Source organism: Helicoverpa armigera, chromosome 26, assembly GCF_030705265.1.
Source record: "Helicoverpa armigera isolate CAAS_96S chromosome 26, ASM3070526v1, whole genome shotgun sequence".
Classification (NCBI taxonomy): Eukaryota; Metazoa; Arthropoda; class Insecta; order Lepidoptera; family Noctuidae; genus Helicoverpa; species Helicoverpa armigera.
Window position 1 is genome coordinate 8,100,481 of NC_087145.1, and position 24,518 is coordinate 8,124,998.

General features: G+C 35.9%; 1 protein-coding gene across 1 annotated transcript in view; it reads right to left on the reverse strand.

Annotated features, from left to right (window-relative positions):
- Positions 1-1,548: 1,548 nt before the first annotated feature.
- The window catches only part of LOC110379328 (uncharacterized), a 158,283-nt gene continuing 135,313 nt past the window's right edge, over positions 1,549-24,518 (reverse strand). The window contains exons 2-7 of the mRNA XM_021338962.3: positions 10,320-10,534; positions 9,225-9,360; positions 5,715-5,848; positions 3,205-3,407; positions 2,773-2,918; positions 1,549-2,381 (exon numbers count right to left, since the gene is read on the reverse strand). Coding sequence (XP_021194637.2) covers positions 2,311-2,381; positions 2,773-2,918; positions 3,205-3,407; positions 5,715-5,848; positions 9,225-9,360; positions 10,320-10,534 — 905 coding nt within the window. The 3' untranslated portion in view covers positions 1,549-2,310. The remainder of the gene's footprint in view (positions 2,382-2,772; positions 2,919-3,204; positions 3,408-5,714; positions 5,849-9,224; positions 9,361-10,319; positions 10,535-24,518) is intronic.

Below are 24,518 nucleotides of genomic sequence, written 5' to 3' on the forward strand. Positions count from 1 at the left end.
TGACGTAAAGTTTCCAGAGTAGAACAACAAATATCCTCTTTGTATTTTATGCCGCTTATGTAAAAGTTAGTCTGTCTCTTCATAACTAACTATAAAAGTTTATCTTGTTATTTAAAATATACTTGCCACTGCCACCATTATTATTTTTTAAAGAGCCAGCTCACATTATAAAGTCCAATACTTCAATCCAATAACTCCCAAATTACTCGGAAACACAGATATATTTTCACAGCACCACGTTCATCCGCAGGTGACAACTGGCAATACGATGCAATAAAACGAACGCTCGATCACGGAGTAAGGAAAGATAGCGGAGATGCAGTAAGGAAGGTAGGTTAGACGCCATCTTGTAGGTCAATGTAACGTACAGTAAACTGCACATCAGTGGTAACTGTCATGCACCTTAACGCAATAGTAATAAGTACGATTTTCCTATAAAACTGTTACCACTGACCTGAAGTTGACTGTACGACAGGCGTGATCGGTTACTAGAACTAACCAGGTGTTCGTGTTCCTTGTCAAATCAAGACCGAACTGTCAAAGATTAGTCCTGATTGATTGCTGACTTTATATTGAAAATAAGTGTCGGGTTACATAGAAGGCATGTATGGAGCTAGTTCTCGCCCCCGAACACCCGTATTTTGGCGCGCTACTTCCTTAAGAGATTTTGCATTAAGACATCTCCGCTGATCATTTTGTTCTCCCTGCTCCCGATGTTTACGATGCATTTGATGACAGATGTACTGACAGTTGCTACTGTCGTAAACTCGCTAGCAGTTATATTGAACCAGTTAATGCTAGATTTCTGCTTTATGGTGTGAACAGATCTCAAACTGACGTGCTTGAGTATGTGGCCAGACATTTTTACTGACTTCGATAACTGGTCTGGACGCCATCATTGTAGGTACTTAAATGAAGCTAAAAAGTTTGTTTATTTTAATTAGTCTTTCAGTGTTAGATAGCCTATTAATCGAGTAAAGCTAAATTATACTTTTTTTCTGGCGGGTGTAGGTACTAGTTTCCAGTACCGTGTAGTGATACCGTTGGCAGAAGCTAGTTATAAAATGAACCCTAATGTCAGACAAACAGACAGATGAGTGAACTGTACAAATTCAATTTCAATTTCGTGACTATGCTTTGGGAACAGTTAGTCTAGAATGTCATTTAGGCATACTAGTTAGAAACGTGTGGAATTGATTTATTATTCAAGTTCTGTTACACAAATATAGGTCAGTGCTCCAGCCACGGTTTGACTCATAGAATATTTAGACTGCCTGTAGTGGGAAACTAAATATGTTTGTTACCAACTGGTGGCAATTTAGTTTGCTAGTCCGTTTGTACGTATTTACCACTAGAAACTCACCTGTTTTTTTTTTCTTAAGAAAATCTTTAAGTTTTCAATCGGTCTGATGCTAATGCCTGATCTTTGTAATGTGCGTACTACCATTCATACTGATTTATGAGCTCTAACAAACTATCGGCCGACTAAAAGTTTGCAGTGTCTGGTAGAAGTTAGATTGCTACAAAATAAAACCACAAACATCAGTAACTAATGAATTTATTTACATATTCACATATAATTAAATCTGCAACATTGAAATAAGTATAATATACAATATTTCTTACTCACTAGTACAAATATTAGCTTCATTACGAGTCTATCACAACATTCAGTTTCCTTACGTAACGGTTACTGCGCGCGGTCCTTCTTACTCTTATGGCTTTATACATGTGAGTGAGCGAGACGAGAATACTCCTTTCCTGAATTGAACTAAATGGGGCTGCCAATCTGCCGTCTTAGTTATTCCATAATTAAATATACTTTAATGAAGGTATAGCTTTAAGTATTCGTATATTTATAATCTTTCGCTGAATTTATAAGCTCACCTTTGTACATTAAATATTCTACTAATTATATTTTCTTATAATTTACATTTACTATCCCACCAAATTATTGACAGCCAGAATTCCCAAATGTAACTAAATCATTTACTAACCTCCATCATAACGACAATATAAAAAACGCGTCAAAAAGCGTTCACTTCAATTGACGTCACACACTCTCTCATCTTAACCTTATTACCTAACATACGTCCCAATATTCTATCCCCAAATCAGAGATAGAAATTTAACATTAGCTCTATACAAGAAGCGTCAAATTCCTATCTCCAGTAACCAAACCACAGATAGACAAAATATTGGGAACGTATAAATAAACCATAGTAATCGTTGTACCCACTTGTGTGGGTGTTCCGCGCGCAGTGCGTATTAGCGAGTTTAATTGAGTGTGTGCGGCGTCGCGTGCGCCGATCATAACGTGTGCAGCAGCACTGCGCTCGCGCACAGCGATGTTAGCGCGAAGTTGTACGACACTGGAGCACCTGGAAAGAGGCGGTGGTTTAGTGTAGAAGTGATTTATACATGTAGGTAGAGTTTGGTTTAGGTTGACTGTTTTTGGCAATAAAAGCTTAACCTCAATTTTGTTGTAAGAATCTTTGAGAAAAAAGGACATTACGGTGGAACACCCGTTTGGTTAGTTCTTGGGTGTTGATTGGCACATAGGCAATAGTTTTATTGCTTAAATGACTTCACGAGGCGAGCAACTAATGGAAGGTAGTAATTAGGTAGCAACTCTCTATATTTATTTCGAGGGGATCGGTGAGGAGTGATAGCGATTCTGATGGTATCACCAAAAGAAGCTGAGACTGCTGCGAGAGATTTTAAAGACATTATAATATTATGTAGGGCAGTCCACTTCTACTTCAAAGTTACCTGATGAGTCCTCCCCAGTGACGGAGGCAGGATGAGGAGCGTCTTCTCTGATGAGGATGGAGTCCCCCTTCCGCGCGTAGATGTCGTAGATAGTGGCCACGCAGCTCAGAGAGAACTGCCCTGACGGCGGAGGGATCAGCGTGTATCTAGAGAGTGAACAGAAAATTTATTGATAGTGTCAAATAGTGTAAAAGCGTGTTTCACGAAGACACTGGACCCTTTATTGCAAAACTTTCCAAATGAAGATGATGATTATAAATCCTTTGAAAAGGCAGCTGATTGAGACTTTCAAGATATTATTAGCCAGGTTCACATTCAGATGATCAAATTCTTTCTTGACTACAGAAAGCATCTGAAGGCTTTAACGTCCAAATTCACACTATTACTTAGCAAATAGTAGAAAAATAACTTTCCAAGACATGGGGTACAAACCTCAACACCTCCTTATCCTCCTTCTCAGGCTGCTTCTCATACCCGTAGTAGTTGTCCTGGTAGGCCCTGCTGAGGCTGGCGCTGGTGTACGTCAGCCCCATCTTGTAGTGCTCCGCCTCCAGGATCGAGATCTCCAGCCGGCTGAACGCTCCTCGCTCCTTGAAATCCAGATCTGATGTCCTGAACGATACCGTCTCTGCTATCTATTTGGGGAGAAGAAGTGAGGATTCCAAAATTAAAAATCGTTTATTCAAACTTGGCTGCAAAACAGCACTTTTTGAACGTCATGAATTTACAAAATACAGCCCCCAAAATGCCCACCCTTCACCACTTCCTATGTGTTTTGCTGGGAAGAAGAAGTGGCGCAACAAACTCCCCAGCAACACATGTCTGTATGTAGGTTAAAAGATCCTTAAACAATGTTTGATACACAAGCTGTTGAGATGATGACCTATTAAGCCTATATTTCCATATTTATGATGTTACCAGGTCAATCAATTTATATCATAAACTGGAATTTAAATGCATCAGAAAGCTAACTTTGATATAACTTAAAAGATGCCATTAGTAACAGTTGCAAAAACTGTTCATTCACTGTTTGCTTCCACCGTAATGATTTTGATTTTTCGCATTCCATTTCCCCAACTAAGAATCTCAATACAAAACCATTCTCCTTTGTAAACATTTCCGAGCAGAAACGTTGAAAATACCTCCAACTAAAGCCAACATTAATAGGTATCTCGGTGTCCGTAGTTTTTCCACGTAGAAACTTTTATTTTTGTTTCAGTTCGTTGCAAGTTCTAAAACTATTTAGCGTGGTGTGCGGGTGGAGTGTCGCAGCCCGAGGTTTTCGCTGGAGACCACTTTAAAGCCTGGCTTTAAGGCTTAGGGAGTTAGTGCGCATGTGAAGCTTGCCTTCAAGGGTGGCTTATCTGTGTGTCAGTTATTATAGCGGCTACTGCTACTGGATCAACTAATGGAATTTCCAGCTAACTTATGGCCGGCTATTTTGGTGCTGTCAGCTGTCATGGTTGATTAATTTTGATGGTTCTTTCAAGAAACAAATGAACATCATCTAATTGACCAATTTCATCATTAGGTTTCTTTAGAAGTGCACCAAAATGAAACTAGACGTAAAAACTTTTGTTCAATCTCGTTAAAGAAATATTCTAAAAATCTTTTAACAAAAAAACTGTCCGAGAAGCTCTGTAAAAATCTTTTCGCACGTCTGAATTGGTACAAAGATAAAAGTGTAGAAAAAGCAAGTCACTGTCACATATTTCATTCTTCCGTCCGTAATCTAGCTGAAGCCACAGATTTATTTCTGAGAGAAGTGTCTGTATGACATATTGCGAACATTGTCAAGTTACTGATACCACATCTAGAAAGCTTTAGTCTCAACAAAAATAATACAAGTAGGTAGAAAATCTTCGGTCTTTACAAACGAGAGGCATAAGTACGATTACCAAGAAACGCAGCATTAAAGAATACTTGAAATCTCTCCAGATTTTTTCTGTTTGATGTTTTCTGGTAATAATACAGATTTTCAGATTTGTTGAAGTCTGAAATATTTTCAAGCTCCACTTAAGAGCTCAGCGAGGCATTTGTAAAGGTGAAAGAAATTTATTGTTGCGTGATACAAACGAATAAAGAATTATAAAGTTTTCAACGATATTTTAGAACTCTTTGAGTTATTGTTTGGCTAAACTATTTGGTTTATTTTATTGTTTAACATTAGTGAAATAATTTCTATGTATATTTTTTCGCAAAAATACACACATGACCTTTATTTCTACGTCTATTTCCATAGCAACATTATGTAAAGTCCACACAACATAAAGACACAAACAAACATACGGAACATTACGAGATCGTCCCGATACCTGACCGACGGAAGGACACAACAACATCCTTTCTTATTAATGAATAGCAACCCATGAATAATACTCCATTGTTTTTCCTCCATTTTGAATAAAAATACAAGAGGCCAGGGCCCAGGAGCCCGGGGCCCCGTCTCGTTTCACTAAGAGATTTTTTTAATATCCGAAATATGAAGGGTTGGGAGATGGAAGATATTAATGAAATTCCGACCTTGTTTACAGAAGTTTTTTCTAAGAACTGCTCCGTTTCTGGTGTGGAAATGAATCAGTCCACGTGAAATATAGGATATAAAAAGATCATGAATGAATTCCCAAAACATATCGTGCGGGTTTATTTTGTAAAACTATTTATTTTTAACTCGCGTCCCGATGAAATTACTTCCCGCAACTGGATAAAAGGTAGTTTATACGCTTTTCCGATGTTATGAGTTATAGTTATAGCAAAATCAGGTCATCTGTTTCCGCGTGAAAAGTAACAAACACACAAACATGAATATCCAGTCACAATCACCTTTCCTTATAAAAATACTGTGATTAAGAAAAAAAAATTGTTTTGTTTTTACATATCGCTTTGGAATTACACCCATTCCCTGTCACTTTTCAAACCTAGAACGTTCTAGAAGGTCTTACCTTATGATCATCCAAGATCCAGGTGATGTTGGGAGCAGGGTAGGCCTCGTCTACTGAACAGTTCGCTTTCAGTATGTCTCCGCGCGCGTAACTGCCGCGAGAGATGGATAGGTGAGGCGCTCTGAAGGGCGGGTCTGAGTAGGAAAACAAATATATATTATCGCTTCATTATACGTCGTGGTGGTCTAGTGGGTAAGGCCTGTGTCCAGCAGTGGGACGATTAAAAAAGGTGATGGCTCTTCAGTAGGAACTAAAGCACATACATTTACAGTCACTCACACAGTCACATAGTCACATTTAATTTAAAAGACTGTCATTGTCTATTTCAAACCATTAAAAGGGACAACATAACGTTTTGAGTCTATCTAGCGACGATTTATTACTGTGTTTAGTGAATAGTTATGCCAAATTGTTTCGCAGTCATCATTTGCCTTGATACCAATAATAGTACATAATTGGGGATTGACATTGGCATAAATATTTCCTTCAAAATATAAAAAAGAGTCTCTTACCAAAGAAAATATAAAAGTAAAAGTTCTTATATTGAAATCGAATAAACATTTAGAAAAGTATTTTGGCATTTATTTCTAGTAACTAATAAGACTTTAACGACATTCACAAAGTCATGAAATAATTCCCTCTGAAATAATTTTGACGAAACAAAATACGGGCGTAATGTCCTCTCGGCCTTTTCAATATTCCATTTGCGTGAGATTAGAATGAATGATGACAATAATACTACTGTCGGAACTAAAATAGATCGATCAGGAAGCTATCGACTTCACTCCAATACTCGTCAATAATATCTAGAGTTTCTTGTCCTTCAAAGGCTGTATAAACTTATTTAGCTGAAAACAGCTTTGTGTCTCAAAATAATATTATATTACAGTTTAACCGTCAAATCCGTAGCGGACCCCAATCGGGGTCTGAACATCAATGTCACCGTAAGCTCGGTTTAGACCCCAATTGGGGTCTGCGAATCAGTCATATGCTTTCCTAATTATTTACGCTCATATTTATTTTCTTTCCAATCAAACCACATTTGTGAGTACTAAATAAAATAACTAAATAAATTTAAATTATTTTTACGCATTCAAACCTTTCATATTTAGCATCCCGTTAGAAATATACCTTTTTAAAATCCAATCGTAATTACCGGGAATTCTGATCGAACTCGCCATGTTTGTTTACATTAGTTGTTTTTTTAAATTTGAAGACGCATAGACAAGATGGCGACGGTGATAGAAGTTTTGCATCGAATGATCCGATTCGTTAAAATAAAGAATCGATTTAATAATTTTATATTATTTGATATTATAATATTACTAAATTGCACTTTTGTATACTTACCATAATCTGAAAATAAATTAGGAAAAGTAAATTTATTTTGAAAAAAAATGCTAGAAAATCAGTGGTAGAAAATACGTTGTAGCCGGAATAAAATAATCTTCGGTTTTTAGGGTTTCTGAAGACGGCAAATGAAGACTTATTTATTTCTTCGGGTGTTTTATGTGCAGGATGCCTGTAGACCTGCCAAACTTAATGGCGATTCGTTACTTCCAACTTTTTAACTGAGCGGCAAAGCAATTTGACGAGAGCCGTAGTTAGGTGTAGTTATCGCAAAATTTTATGACGATTTTATTGTTTGAAAGGGCAAATAGTTCGTTGTTCATCGAAAGCTGGTCCAAGAAGGAAAGATGGCCGCCGCCGACTTATTTTTAACCGACTTCCCAAAAAGCGGAGGTTCTCAATTCGACCATTTTTTCGTATGTTTGTTACTCAGCCATTTATTTATCGATTTTGATGATTCTTTTTTTGTTTGATAGCGTATACTTCCGAGGTGGTCTCATTATCATCAGGTCAGGATCTGATGATGGAGCCTTGAGAAATCGAGGGCGACTTTCGAAAGTTGCAGAAATACATAGGTTGAAATCTTATCACTCAGGTGTTTGCCTGGTAGCACTATTCAACAGTGAAGGCTTTGAGCTGACCTGATGATGGAGACCAGTGAAGGTCGAGGGAACTCGACAACTGAATATTTAAACTTTCTCGTGTTTGTGCTTATATTATTCGTATTTACGAGGCCTCTGCAACAGTGAAGGAGATGTAGACGAGAGAAGTTCGGTGGTCTCCATCATCAGGTCAGCTCCAAACCTTTACTGTTTCATAGTGTTATCAGACATACATCTGAGTGTCAAGTTATAACCTTATCTATGCTTACAATTTTCGAGAGTTGCCCTCGATTTCTCAAGGTTTCCATCATCAGATCCTGGACCTAATAACAAATATGGGGAATATACCCTTTCGACCAAAAACAAACATCCAAATTGAGAACCACCTCCTTTTTGGGATTCGGTTAAAAATATTTGGTGACTTTAAAATCAATCAATTATTATTATTGTTTCTTATCATCAAATAAGTACATTACTTTGGTAGTTACAAATTGCATTATATTTCAGAACACCAGGCTTACCCTCCGCCGAAACAAAAATCTTAGAATTGTTGAGAAATAATATAAGAATAAATTAAAATTCCGTAATAGGTAATAAAAATTCAATTAAAGTTAAAAATCATTACAAATGACGCAACACCAAAATAAATAAGACATATAAAAATTTAATGCTAAAAACTTTCATAAAACTTAAATATCTTTTTTCTTAACAACAAAAACAAATTGAACCTATAATTTAAAATTAATAAATAAAATTGAAATAAGTTGCTATTAAAAAATAGGTATGTATCTATATATAAAATTGGTATTCGATTATTTATAATAAATATCCGATTTAGGTATCGAATGCACACCGCTGATTGAAAAAAAAAAATACATACTCCATTCCAAAGTCTACTTCTCTTTGATCTTGGAAATTGTTCATTTTTATTGTGTATTTTATGTGCTGATTTTTTAGTTATTGAACATAAATAAGTGCACGAAATGTATTGCAACGGATTGAAAATGTTATAAATATGACGTTTGTGTTGTGTTTGAGAAAGTGATGCGATTATTTATTGGTAAGTTTTCACCAAATTTGAAATGCCTAACTTTTCGATAGACTTAAAAACACCGTAATTATTATCTTTTTCTGAATTAACTGACCCATTTGACCTTTGCACGTTGTTGTCAAATAAGTGAGCTCTAAAGTTATAGTTAAAATACTTCTGATCAGGCATTACGGACTTAGAATTCATGTGTTGAAAGTTAGTACAAATTTTTGACTTCCATGTCGCGATTCAAAATATCCCGCCGAATCAACGGTAAAGTCATATGTCAAAATCTTGTCGAGCAGAGGGGTTAAATAATGTTCTTGTTGGAGGAATTAGGTTTGCAGCAATACTTAATTGTGGACAAAAATATACATAACTTTTAAGTATCTTTGAGTTGAAATAAACCTTAAAAGTTTAAGCTCCGTGAAGCCATTAACCTTCAGCATATCGAACCAAAAAGCCTTCATATTTTTTTTTTAATACATAAAACGAATTATGTCAAACAAATAATAATCTAAATCTTACCAACAACAGTGAGCGGCGCAGACCGTATGTCTGTATGGAAGAGCGGCGCGTCTGCCGACACCTCGCACTGGTAGTCGCCGCTCAGTCGTCTGTTCAGGTTCACTATGCGCACCTGCTGGTGGTCCGACTGCGTCAACTGGGGGAGGACATTGGGGTTTAATAAGGGGCAGTAAGAAACGAGGAGCAAATAAGGTCTACAGACGAGTTATCGGAGGGAGGGTCCAACGATATAAGCAATATGTCTTCCAGGTGGGTAATTAATAGGTAGTAAGGCTCTTCGTTGGTCTTACGCTCAATAGACAAGGCAATAGACGCACAATAAACTATAAAACTTGGTATCAACTTTAAACTGTAGCTAAAACTATAGGTAACAACAAAACTGCATTCTAACACATCGTTATTGATAATAAACCAATACACAATATTGGCTATCTAGATCGCCTTAAAAATGTAATTTGATGAAAGCAAAAGAGCTATGACTTAAGCGAGATTCCTTGAATATGGAAAATAATTTGAATTAAATATGAATTCGAGCTGAAGACAGAAATATTCTGAATGTAAATTTAAATTTGAATGCAAATTCAAAACGCTTTTATATTGCTACTTTTGAAGACTGTTTATCAGACTTTAGTAAATGCCGTAATATTTGAAGGATAGCGCAGAAATAAGCATACCAGAGATATTAAGTTATCACAGTTATTCGACAAGAGATCATTATTTTCAACTTAAAACTTCATAACTACGAACATTACGTGGAATATGATAAATACTGTGAAATGAAATCTACTCTTTTATGTCGGCATTAAGAGTTTCGAATTACTTGAAAATCTTGAAACTTGAAAACCTTTTGATGTAAGTAAGTACAATAGATTTATCGAGCATTGAGTAGTTATTTCAAGTTATAGAATGAAACAATAAAAATCTTTCTTTAAAAGAACGAGCTAAATTCTGTGTATTTTTCTTATCAATCAACAAAAATTCGTTGAAGACAAACATGCAATCTAAGACACTTTGTTGCAATTTGCAACAAATTATTCACACCACAACAATGTCATCTACATACACGTACAAATTATAATCTTCAACTTCACTTACATCAACAGACGCCCCAGGCAATGGAAAGACCATAGTCGGCGGCATCTCTCTTGGCACATATCTATAGAACTCCGTCTCCGCTCGGTACCACCTGATGGAGTACAGAGCTGCATCCTCCAGGTCATAGGAACACCTCAGGATGGCTGACTGCCCCTCGCCGGAAAGGACGGCGCGGGGCACCGAGATGGACAGGTTTCTTAGGGACCACACTCCACCTGCGAAAGAAATTGGGAGTTAGGTTAACTGTGTTTTGGAAAGATAGGTGTTTTTGACCGGATTTTCAAAGGAATGGTTCGTTTTCTGCAATGTAGACACAATAGTTAAATTATTGATATGAACCAGGAAAACTGATACTAAAGTTATTGTTGGAAAAAAATATAAATTGCATCAATATTTTTTTTGACATTGATGGTAACATAAAGTGCTTCGTTGACAAAATTTGTGTGGTTGTGATTTGTATCGGTATTTTTATTTGTGTTATTCCAAAAGGCAACTATAAAAGTGCCATGCTTCCACATCCAATTTGTGATGAAAGGGAACCCGAGCGGCAACTAACTGAGATCAATCACAATTTGCAAGTAACGTTTATTGAAACACACAACGTATTCCTTTCATACGAAAAATATATAAAATGTGTGCCTACTTAATTCTACTTCCTTTCACAAAATTTTGGGTACAGTCGGTACAAAGGAAATATCAGGTTTATAGGTCATAATGTAGCTCGGTTCTGCTGGGACTGGCCTAAAATATTATCGATAAGTAAGCAAGTAATTCTCCACTGAATTCAATTCCAAATACATTTTGTTCTTCATGAAATACATTATTTCATTCTAATAGTACTTCTAGAGAATATATTGTTCTTTACGATATGTTACGAAGATTTAGTAATTGCTAGTTAGTTTTTCTATTATACTTGAAATTAGTCTATTTGTTCGCTAAATGGGTCGAATAAAAACATGTTCTAAGAATGTAAGTAATACAGCTAAGTGGACCATTGTTGTTATTTTAGTATAACAGTAAAACAGAATGGAAAACAATTGGTTTTCATTTTCATTACGGTGTAGTATTTATATAGAACTGATTGGTTGATGGCCAAACTTGGCGCATTAAAGATATTGATAAGATGAGCAGTATTGTTTTATGTCTCGAACAAATCAATATTAATATCTTGGACAGAGCGAATCATAGCTTAGTAGTCTTTAAAGATTGGAAAAATGTTTATAGTTAAATCAACAACCTGAAATATAAAATAAGGACAATTTATTTTAACAAAAAATACCTATCGTTCCATATTCCATGTAGCGGCAGACATTTTTATTTACATTTATCAATGTCATTGCTCAAAAAACCTAAATCCTGATACAAGATCAATTCTTAAATCGTTCAGAATTGCGTACTTGTGAAAGTTAGAGATCTGTTGTCCCAGGAGTGATTCGGAAACAATATGTCTGCGGCGTGGTGGCGTGTGAACATCTCCCTAAGGACTGGTCCAGGAGAATCCCAGGGTTGACAGGAGTCTAGGGCCTCTTGTTTAAGGAGCTATTGAAATACTTGTTGGGGATGAAGCTATTAAGGTGTTAGAACTTTACTGCCAAGTTTGAAACAATTTGTCAAATGTTATGAAGACAAACTATCCGAATCTAAAATAGACCGCTCTAATAAATAACAAACAATAACTCTTGTTACTTTCCGTGAAAAGGGATTAAGAATACACGTACAAGAGCTTCCGTATTTAAATTTTGATAGGCTTGAAATCTGAATAACCAACAAAAATAATTATTTCAAACCCTTATTAAGGTCCACACAGGCACGCGACGAGATCAAATTTGTGACAACCCAGCTTTTTACCCGATACGTTTACCGCAGTTCCTTTAATCCGGACCCTAAAGGTACCTTTTAAAACAATTTTGGCTGGCGTCATATTTCTGGCAACCCTATAAGGGTGGGGACTCAGCTGGGCGGGTGTGGTCACTAATCAGTGGTACCAAGGAATAAGGGAATACAGAAGGCCTGCTAACGAGGAGACAAAAGGGCTTTATCAATCTTGACTGAACGCATTTTTTTAATGTATTTATTTTAAAACATATAACGTATAGCTCAAAATACTTATGTATTTTTCACAAGAAGACCTTAATGGTGCTGGTAAAAATTCTCTCGCTAGACCAACCGACATTCTTGCATGTTTTACGTAAAATGAAAATTCCATTTAACCGGCCACGAAGATCAGGCCTGAGCTTGTGGCGTTGGCAGTTTTGTTTTATATTTTTAGGGTCGGTATTAACTACAGCCAGAGGTCAACACTTGACTTCTTAAGTGAGGTCTAAGGGAAGAGTGGCTCTTCTGTCCCTACCCTCACAGCGGCGTACACCTGTGTCAGGAGGCCATCTCCTTCACCCTTTGAGCAAGATAACACATTGTTTGTGTGTTAGCCGCGATTGTTTTGATTTATGCCTGATACATTGCCGGCATTGTTCGGTGATTGCATTGTGGACAGCCTGCCGACGGAGTAATGGAGTTACGGCTCAATTGAATGCGATGAGCGCGTTATGCAGATTTATTGAATTACGCCCGGGTGGATTAGACAATTTTCATGCTGATTCTGTTACGAATGAGGAATTGGTTTACTTTGGTGTTCTTGTCGACGAAGGAGTCGAATTTGTGACGTTTGATGTTAGAAATTTGTCAATATACGGTAACTAACCCGGAACAACTTAAGGTGATCAAAACGTCATTCTTCATGGTTGATGTTATTACTTATGTTTATCTAATAGCCAAACTTAACAACATATTTGGAACATGGATCAATTAATATTAGTCGCAAAGTATGAACACTAAACCCTTCCCATTTATCATCCTGCCTAAAGTTCCCTCATCAAAAATTCAAATGAGGCTACAAGTCTAGCTTATCGCCTGCCAGAAAAACCATCATATCACCCAAACTAATTACGAACTACCCTCCATTACTTCAAAACAAATACAATTACAGAAGTTTGTCGCTTGCCCTGGATAATTTCCCAAACAATCAATTAAGGTGTGAGCATGCATAATCCTACGGTCATTAGAGGTTGTGTGTTCACAGCTGGGGAAACAGCCGCGTTGTGGTGAGACCCACCCTTAAGGGATGCGGTATTATCTCCGGAGAGTCCGATTGCTTCATTCGATAGGTTTTGTTTGGATATGATTTAAATGGATCCGATGTTAATTTTATCGATTTCGTTGTAAAAGAGCAGAGTATTTTTAATGTGTCCGGAATTATGTTTACTATTAATTTTTAGCGTCTTTTATTTTCTATTACCTTCAAAATGTTGTGTTCCTTATCGTACAACCGCTCGTACATCATTTTTGCTCTTATACTATTTATATACAAATTAGTAAGCCTAATGTATTTATGCGCCTACCAAGAACTAAGTACCTACTCCTTTATTACATCACTCAATATGTCATCGAGATGTCATCAAGAAGGTCACAGTTTATATACTTTCCGTTATCTTACATCATGTCTTTCGAACATTCTGGAACATTCCGAAGGGAGGCAATCATTCCAATGATAAATCAATTCAATAAGGAGGTACTCGGAACAAGGCTGACGGAGTTTTTGCCCGTCTTTGAGAAAGATAGAAAACCTTTTGTAGAACAGAACCAATGTAATCAATCAAGTAGGATTAGAAGAAAATTAAAATTAGTCTATGATCATACTAGCCGATTTCCCGCAATTTCACAGTTGTCCCGTGTCTCGTGGTAACTGCGGGTACTACCGAGATAAAATATAACCTACTCTGAAAAAGTGTACCTTTCCAACACTTAAAGATTTTTTACAAACAAACAAACAAAAAAGATTTCCTCATTATTATACTAGTACATAATTAAGCATATAATACAAAAAAACTTCGTACCTATAGGAAACTAGGTCATATAAAATTCACTAACACACTCAAAGGCATTTCCTTCCATAAAATACCAAAACATAAACCCAAAAACGGTAAAGTTTAACCTCATAATGAAGCCTAGATATTAATAAACCCTAAATGTGTTTCATGCCAACTCCTGAATGCGAGTCGACAGAAACTCCGCCATTTGAACGGACAAACTTTTCGCCTCCGTATTAATGACAGATATAACCGTATGCTTAAATGTAATAGGCAGGGAAATTGTTGTTGATACCTTACTTACAGATAAGGAGTTAGCTAAAAGTTTAGTTAACTTTACATTCAATGTGGAAGAGAATTTAAACGATGAGGGTTTTAAGCAGATTATTAAACGAAGCTAAAGCTAAAAAGTAAGTATTAGTAAAGTCATACAAAACTCTTAAAACTTTGACGTCAAAAAGAAACGTTAGCAAAACACGTAAACATCACACAAAAGGGTACAAAGATCCCTTTAACGCACCACAACGGCTTCATCATAAACATTTATTATTAGCACCAAGAGACACACACCCACACATACTCCATCAATTAGACGCTATTACGTAAATAACGCACCATTTCCAATTAAAATTGCATTAGGAAGCCCATAAAAATCCCATCACACTTCGAGAGCACAAGAAGCCTTTTAAAAAACAGTCCCCTTTCCAGATGTTCCGTCAAATTAACCCACCATGCGCGAAGCTCGTCAAATTGCGCTTTCAGTTGAAGCTAATGAATGTAATAAATGTTGGAGAGTGTTCGTGCGAGCGTCGATGTATAGCGAACATTGAGATAATGACCGCGCCTCCTCGGCAATAACTGGATGGCTTGGTAATAGTCCTATATGTCTCGCTCGCAGGATTGACACGGGGATATTTCAGTAGGAAATGTTCCCCCACTAGTTGGAGGAACAATGAAACGCTTCCATATATATTGTTCACTTTATTTACGTAGTTTATCGATAGGAAATGGCAAAACATTTCTTTTTGTAATTGGTTCAGATAGGGATAAAGAGGAATAACTATTTTTGCGTCAGGAAATGAGACTTCGTTACGCCAATTTGTGATTATAATCATATGTTTTGATACGAATCTAGGAAGAATAAAAAAACCGTCGACAGGCTTGATTTTTTCAAATAAAGAATCACCTTAAACACTTCCATTGACAAGAATTACACCCTCAATCTCCTCTTAGATCTAAACAAATGATGAACACGGTCTCCGCGTTCAATAAGACCGTTTTACGCGTCCGTGTAAACTGCGAGTATCTCGGCTCTCGGAAATGAATGCTCGCGCTCAGCCGTGGGGCCGGGGCTGGGGCTGGGGCTGGGGCCGGGGCCTGGGGCCGGGGGCACGTGAGCCTCTCCGCGACGATTAGACTTACACGCCTGTTAAGTCCTCCTTACTATGTTTTCGAGAGAGTTCCGCTTCATTTGCCGCTTCAAACGATGTTTTGGAGCTCAATTCTGTGAATGTTGGGTGGGATATGATACTCTTGGAGTTGGGAAAAATGATTCAAGGCTTGATTGGGACTTTAATAATGATAGAAACGTTTAGAACGGTTCACAAAAAGGTGATTTTGAAAATAGGACCAAAAAAAACTAAATTGTAGGCACAGTAAAATTTTTTGATTGTAACGCTACATTGAAATATTGTTGGAGTTCATAACAATGGCAACAGAGGCAGTTAGTAGCCAAACTTCTAAAAACAAAACGTTATTCTATTAATTATTCCGGTGGAAATATACGAAGCCAAACATAATTGTAATTGAAACAATGTTACACAAAAACTGACTTCTGTTTGTATCCGGGTCGGTAACTAATTGGGTCGCGGAGAGAAACTTGTCGCTATGGAAAATACTGAGATAACATGTCCTTTGTTTAGATCAACAGATAACTACAATGTACACAAACATGGAAATAATAGACCAATTAGTAACACAGAGCTATTTTTGTCCACCCAATGATGGTAGCTTTAAAAATAGTATCTCGGATGTTTGGGTGCTCGAATGCATCTTTTCTAATTAGGATGTCATTACTATCTATTTTTTTCTATGGACTTAAGTAATTTTTGTTTGACATAGCATAATAAGGTAAATTCGTCATCGTCCATTTAACAGTCCCATGAGCTGTTTTCTCGCGTCTCGTGGGAGCTATTGCCCGTACCGGGATAAAATATAGCCTATGTTATTCGGGAAGAGTGTAGCTTTCCAACAGTGAAAGAATTTTGTAAATAGGTTCAGCAATTTTAGAGTTTATCCATTACAAACAATGATTCATTTTTTTCCTCTTTCTAATATTAGAGGTAGTATATATAGACTTCAGAGCACAGGCCTTTTCTAAAGAAAGAAAGAGCATAATAAGCCTATTATCTGTATAAAACCTGGCAGTAGCTGTAACAATTAGTCCACCCGGTCCATACGGTTGAACCACCCGGGTGTATCCCATTGTCGCCATTCTCCGGACTAATTAGAGCCCGGAGTCCCGGCCCGGGATTTGTTACCGTCACTTGTAATGATGTTGTCAACTTGTTCTTATTTGTTTTGCTGTCACTGTGGATAGTGATTTTAACGTTCTAGTGATTCTTAGTACCATGGCAATATGTTAAATTCTTGTGCAACAGTCAGTTTTTTCCACGGTATAAATTGTCGAATTAATTTAGATTTTGGCATGGAGATAGGTCTGTAGATAGTATCACTAATACGGAGATATGTTTGCGAAGCCATGTTTTATACGGGAAATGTTTCAGGGGATCTACCCTGGGAGAATGTACGATGTCTTCAACAGTACCTTAATAACACGTTGAATGGCAAATCAAGATCAGCAAGCAATTATTTTAAAACTCTTTTAAATTATTTTTTATACATATTGTTTACATGATTGTAATGTGTATTTTTTTCAAGAGAAGAATGAAGCAGTTCTTTACAAATATTTTTTTTATTTATAGAACGTGTACATTTCATCAGGTTCCGCGGTATTACAGCAGATCTGAAAAGGTATTCACGTAAAAATACTACCTACGATGGAAAAAATAATCGGAAAAATTCATTCATTCATTCATATTCTCAAAAGCGAACTTGTATCTCATAATTTGAATTTGGAACTATCGAATGTTCCAGATATTCGAGCTTGCATCGGCTTTTTGCGCTTTTATTTATAAAAAGTGGAATTTTTCCGGCTTTTGAAAATAATGGTACCGTTAGCAATGCAAAATCTGTATTTTAATTAAAATAATTTTTCATCAATCCTGTTCGACATATTTATTATATTCAATTTAGCGTTTATTCTTTACAATTTTGCAGACAATATTTAATTTAACAATATGCTAAATAATAAAACATGGCTTTATGATGTTCAACAATCTGTTCGAGCATTTTCGGTTATATTGTTTTTCAGTTTTTGTATGTATTTTAAATGATCTATCATAAAAGTAAAAGTATTTTTCTATAGAACACTGTAGGTAGGTACCTATTACGCTTAATTTTCATTGTTTTTCAAATTGTTGAACTAATTCGATTATATTTCAGATTTAAACTTTTTGCTAAGGAAACCAAATGACTTTATAAAAGTGTGAAATCAATAACTTGATTATAACAAAAGTCTTTTCAATAAAGAAAGTTAAAATAACTTTCGATTCCAGCAAAAACTCCGACATTAATATGACAAGCCTAACTTACGATATCATGTAAATATTATATTCAAACAGCCAACAATAAAAATAAGCAAATTGTCGTTCAGTATTCAGCAGTCACCACAAAACTGTGATATTTGCTCAAACAATTCCACCAAATCACTTGTTAGGAAAACACGACGAATATACATATTTTTTGTACATATTTTATATGTTTACATAACTTGGTAATGTTATATTTATTCCTTTGGGCAAAGATTATTGATAATATATGAATGCTCGTCTAACCGATGTAACGTAAATATGTGAAAAGGCCACAATACCCGCGGGTAACAAAGAATGTGCCAATCTTTATGTACCCTTTAAGTGTCAAAATCTAGAAGAAAAGATTGTTATAAGAATATTTATATTTAAAGACTGACTGGACCACAATACTGGACGTCTTCAGAAAAGGATATCATTCTATTAGCAGTAGATTTTTTTATACTTTTAAAGGCTCATATCTAGTAGTTTTGCTCGTCAACATTTGAGTACAAAGAATATACTTCATGATAATCAACAAAGCATGAATATATTATCACTCTTAGATTTTTAAACTCACATTAAGAGAGCAAATTCTCTAAAACAATTATTTTTACCACCAATCTCTTTACAAAAATAAAATCACACACACACAAGTATTTATCAGGCATGATCCGCACGTAGATGAAACAGCAAACATGCAAGAACAACATGAACTGAAACACGTGCCAGCAAGACTTCCTCATTCCTGCTAATTAATTTAATTATCCAAGCTAAATTGTGAACAAACTCCACTATGCAGGTGGAATACACCTACACGGAGATACGAGAAAACATCTACTACATTAGCATGAGTAAGATTCATTTAACTTGTGACTTTATGACAGTTTTCTGTATAGGATAAGATGTAAATCTTTCTCACAGACACAAAGTTTACATAAAATACACTGTATTCTAAGTAAGCTGTAACAGAAAACAGATATGATTGTCTAGACAATAATATCAATTTATGTTCAGAACAATATCTGAATTGGCGAACTAATAATAGAACAATTAACACACCACAAACATCTGTTATCACAATGATCGGTAATTAATTTATCTCTCGACAAACTTCCTCTCCACACGAAATTTCCATCAGGTCATCTCAATCATATTTTATTGTTACACCATTAAAATCAACCTTATTGCTAAAACGATTAAGTTCGAATTCTATCGACCTTTGCCTAATTATGTAGGACTCGCTCGTCGTGTGACGTATAGTTAGCAGATTTCAGAAGTTTGCTCATAACATTAATGAACTGTTTAACTTTGGCTAATCTGACCATTGATCTGAAACTGTGTTAGTTTTAACCCTTCGGTTAAAATTTAGGCTAAATTAAACGTTAGTTTAATGAGGATCAGTGAGGGTGGGATTAAGGGTGGTCCTAGGATAGGCCCTTGTGGAACGTATGGATAATATTTGGGAACATTTGTTTAATCTGACAGGATTTAGGTCATTGTTATTTTATTAGGTAGGTACTAGCTTTTGCCCGCAACTTCGTTCGCGTGGAATAGTGACTACCAGCAGATTTTTGATTTGACCAATAGATGGCGCTATATGTCCGGAATAATTTTATTTTTTTTGAAATAAAAACTATCCTATGTCCTTTCTCAAGTTTCAAACTATGTCTGTACCAAATTTCACACAAATCGGTTCAGTAGTTTAGGCGTGAAGAAAAGACAGACAGAAAGACAGAGTTACTTTCGCATTTATAATATTAGGTTGGATATCAACTTCAACGGATCCGGATCTCTATGTAACTAGTTGAATTTTGAAATAAGTTTTACATTACATACAATTTAGCTAGAACAGTTCATCGCTTTATTTCGTTGTTGAATTTATAAGAAACAAAATAACATCGACAGCCAACATAAGAAGAGTCGAAACATGAAAAATACAATAGAAAAAATAAAAATAAGAACACAAATAGCCAAAAACAAATTAAAGAGAATTACAAAACAATAGATTAACATCCAATTACTAACGAAAGAGCAGACGTAAAACAAAACGTTATATTGTGAGGAGATTATTAGACTATTAACGCTTAAGAGCCTTTGTTTAGTAGCAGACATACAGACAAACATACCGATTCTTTTAACAAATTGATTCAGGTATTGTAATCAGATTACTGTATCGATAGAAGGCTTATTGAGCATGAGGAGCTAATCTCGGATAATAATATGTTAGATTGGAGATAATTATAGTAAGGGTAATTTGAGTGATGTAGTATACGGGTTCGATTTAAATTGAAAGATGAGCTAGAGGATTATGGAACATCTCAGTTTAAAAGTTAGGCATATTACGAGTTGCAATAGACTCGTATCTTAGTCTATTGCAACTTGTGTTTCAAAAACTTAATCAAGTATTTCATAGTCTGTAGATGTGGTTTTAATTTTATTTACCTACGGTTAGCTTAGGTTCTCAGTTTGGCCTGTATTTGGCCTGTAATATTTACCGCTCGCAGTTGGCTTTCCTGACAGAAACACTGCCGTAGACAAAAATTTGTTTGGATGCCATTACTTCGTTTACCAAATTTTGATATACAATGAAACCAAGCCTATCTCAGAGAAGATATGTAGATACTCAATGCACTGGTGAGAATTCTATTAATGATAACGTGCAATAGTTAATACTATAATAACACTTGAAACACTCCAGTGCTTTGAAGTATTAAGCATTAATATCAGAGAACTCCACCCAATCATACACAAAGTAATCGATGGGTTTCTCAAAGCCATCGACTTGCTATAGACAGCTAAGCTTGGCTTCAAATTGTACGCATTAGTGCATCTCGTGGCAGATTAACGCTCTATTCAATAGATCTTAAGATCTCGAGATGCTGTGATTGAGAGCCTGTTTAGATGACGGCTTTATGCCTGTTTGATTCGGGATTAGTAACTGCTGAACCCTGTTTGGTTTGTCAAAGGTTTAATATTGAAGCTTGTTGAAACCTATTCAGCGTTCTATTTGTGGTGTTATTCAAATAAATGACTTTGACCTTTCACTTTTAATGTCGTTGGAATGAAGAAATTTTCCTCAACTTTTTTTGTGAGCTGTTTGTGGTGGATTATTTTTGATCAGATTTTGTTTTATGTTTTTAGTGAAGAATTTAGGAGGCTCAAAACAAACATGTTTACATAGTCCATATATTGTTCTGTATTTCGTTCGTTATTCACTTCTACACACATCTCTAAAAATAGTTCTTGTACTATTAAATATTATACGTTAAGATAACATCTGTTTACTAGCTGCATTTTATAGTTTTTACTCTTTTCATACCAAAATTAAAATATGGAATTCTCACTCACATCATAGCTTAGCCACCATAAAAGACTCAACTAAGCACACTAATAGGCATACCTCGTATTAAATAACATTTACAAATAAATGGCACCAAACACAACCCATAAATAATCCTCAAATACAATTACAGTTGGATCCAACAAGGATCCATCTATGCAAACATTCTCCGTCGGCTCGCGTGACGTCACAGTGACGTCATTGCGGTGACGTATCAACAGCGTGTAATTGTAAGCTGCGGGTAACACAGGTGTCATCTTAGTTACTTAATTGGATCTCGTGTTTGACCAGTCTAGTGATGATTGATTGCTGTTTGGGAATTTAATTGATGTTGGCTCATTATGGGTTTGAAATGTTCGTATCTGTTAGGGCAGTTATCTTTTAAATGTGATAGTAGTAAAGTAGATAAATGTGATGTGTGTATTTAGAAACTTTCATAAAACAGTCCCGGGACTGGAAGTTGACGATTGATACACCCGTGAAAGTACGTTAATGTAGGTCCTGCTTGTGATCTCTCTCCGGTCGTGTCGGATCTCCCTCTCATCGGACTATGAGAGTGAAGAAATAGTGAGTGCACCTGTGTCCAAGCAAATGCTTGTGCACTGTAGCCGCAGCAGACGATCGGCTTTTCTACCATCATATCATCTTATTACGTATAAAATCGGCTAAAAAACCCATGAGTATGTTTGCAATGAATAATTTTGACTCATCACCACTTAAAGGATTACTCAATATAAATAACAGCATGCTCAAAAAAATCACTGAACACTTAAAACAATTCCCAGCATGATATATTTCCATACACACGAGTATCAAACACCATGTCCCAGATTCATACACACAGATACATCAAAAGCTTTACGTGAAATACCCTCGAGTGATACAAAACGAAAAATATTAAAACCTATATTTCAAATGGACCGAAAGTCTAGAATTTTGTTTAGTAACCCTGAGTGATGGGATTGCAGGCTCTCCAGATATTACAAACTGTATGTTATGTGCATTGCTGTGTATAGAGGTAGATTCTACTATGTAATGTAAGATCTTGGTTTGAAATGAAATATGAAATGTTCTACAAAGGAGTCTAAGAAATGATACTAGCTCCAAAATTATATTAGTCAAGACTTTTTAACATAGAAATATTCCTAAAATGTTGAGGAAAGGCTGTAATACATTCAGGTACGGATTATGGTCAAATGAAAGCAATGATTATGGTCTTAAAAAATGATTAGGTATTTTGTGCTACTGCTAAGAACCTTTCCAATAAAATTTACAATTAAATCAGTCAATCTAGAAACAATAAATATGTATATTTACATAACTTAGAACTTAAACTTTGCTCAACCCAAGACATTCACACAAAACACTACGCTCAACAGACACACTAACCACTATACCCAAGCCAATCCTGATGTATAACAATAACACTTTCACCCACTCACTCCCACCCATAACTTCCAAAATCCACCAGTTTTTTTTATTGGAGTAGACGTTATAGTAACACTTTAAAAGTAGAACTGCGTACACGTCGGCATCACGCCTTTAATTGCGTCAGTAACGGCCAGTTTTCCAGTATGGCCGGCAGTGGGCCATTGCGAGCCATTCCCGTATTGTTCCCAAACTATGGAATTGCCAATTTCTATTGATGATGCTAACGTAGCTCCTGTCTCTTTCATCGGTTTATAGTAATTCTAGCGACCCGCCCCGGCTTCGCACGGGATAACAAGTTTTTACCCACTATTTAATGTATGTTAGATATAAACCTTTCTCTATAATCACTCTATCTATTTAAAAAATCCGCATGAAAATCGGTTGCGTAGTTTTAAAGATTTAAGCGTACAAAGGGACATAGTAATGTAGGGACATAGGGACGGAAAAAGCGACTATTGTATACTATGCCTATGTAGTGATTTGAATTCGTCTTTTTAAGTGCGTAGCTGTCTGTAGGTCCCTTTGATTGGTTCGTGATAATATATTTTTGGTGGTCTTTAGAAGTGTTTTGTTTGGGTACATCAAAGTGTATGGAGTTTCAAATGTCTCACTTGTACTTCTGTTTTATGCTATCCTGGTGTTATGTGTGATACACTATACCATGGGCGGGCATTTTGGGGGCTGTTTTTTGTTTTTGACATTCAAAAAGTAATGATTTCTCAGCCTAATTTGAATAAACGTTTTTGAGTTTGAGTCATGTAGAATATTTGTCTTTCTATCAGATGTAAAATACATATGTACATCTGTCATGTACGATATTAGTACTTTGTATTGTAAGCTAGCTAAAATAGCAGAACCCATACATTTATAGTTTTCTATGCAATACCGAGAAAAATGTAAGTAAATTAAAACATGCAATGGACTTTTATTGGATTATCCAGTATTGTATTTTTCACCAACTTTCGATGGATTCAATGGAAAAGCGAGTTGTACAGTTTTTTAAATTTTTGGAATCTATTCTGTGTTAGAGCAAGTCAATATGATTTTAAGTCCTTTTGGAAAACAGAAATAGATAGCAGATTTCGATTGGATTACACATATGTTTGATGCAAAAATCAACAGTATTTTCGCCGTTGAACTTTTAATAGCTCAAATGTAAACTGAGTATTATCCGTCAAAATTCCGATTTATCAAAGGGAGTTCGAAATTAGCCAAATTTTAATCCGTCGGCGGAATACTAACAAGGTGGTTAGCAAACAGCCGTGTCGGCAGCTGCTAGTGACGTACCATCCCGGGATTCTGATTTACAAGATTGATAGTTGCGATGTTATCCCGGCCCCGGAGATAGAGGAGTGATTATTTTGCGCTTCAAGTTTGCAATAGATTTATCTTGTTACAGATGATGATGATGTATGTATTATTTATTAGCGAAATAACTATAAACTAGTATTACAAAATCCCAAATAAGAAAACTAAAGACTTTAAAATCGCAACTATGTAAAATTGAAGCCAACTCTACTGCAAAATCGTAATGCAAAAATAAAATAATTAGTGTAGTTACTATAACTATTATAGATAAACATGAATATTCAGTATTGCACACTAAATAGCTAAGATAAGCAACATAGCGAGTGCGGTATAATGGACGGTCTTATCGCGATCACCGATTTATACCAGACAACCTCAGTGTATGCTTGCATTCTGATTCAATTTCCACTATGATAAGAAATTCTTGCGGTTTTCGAGAAAGATTTTTATGCATAATACAGTCATCTCTCTTAAGCTAGAGAGCTCGGCTAGCACGGAGCTGAAGTCAGTTTAATATGGAGTTATGCTGAAAAATGACGTGAGATATATAATACGTACTCTT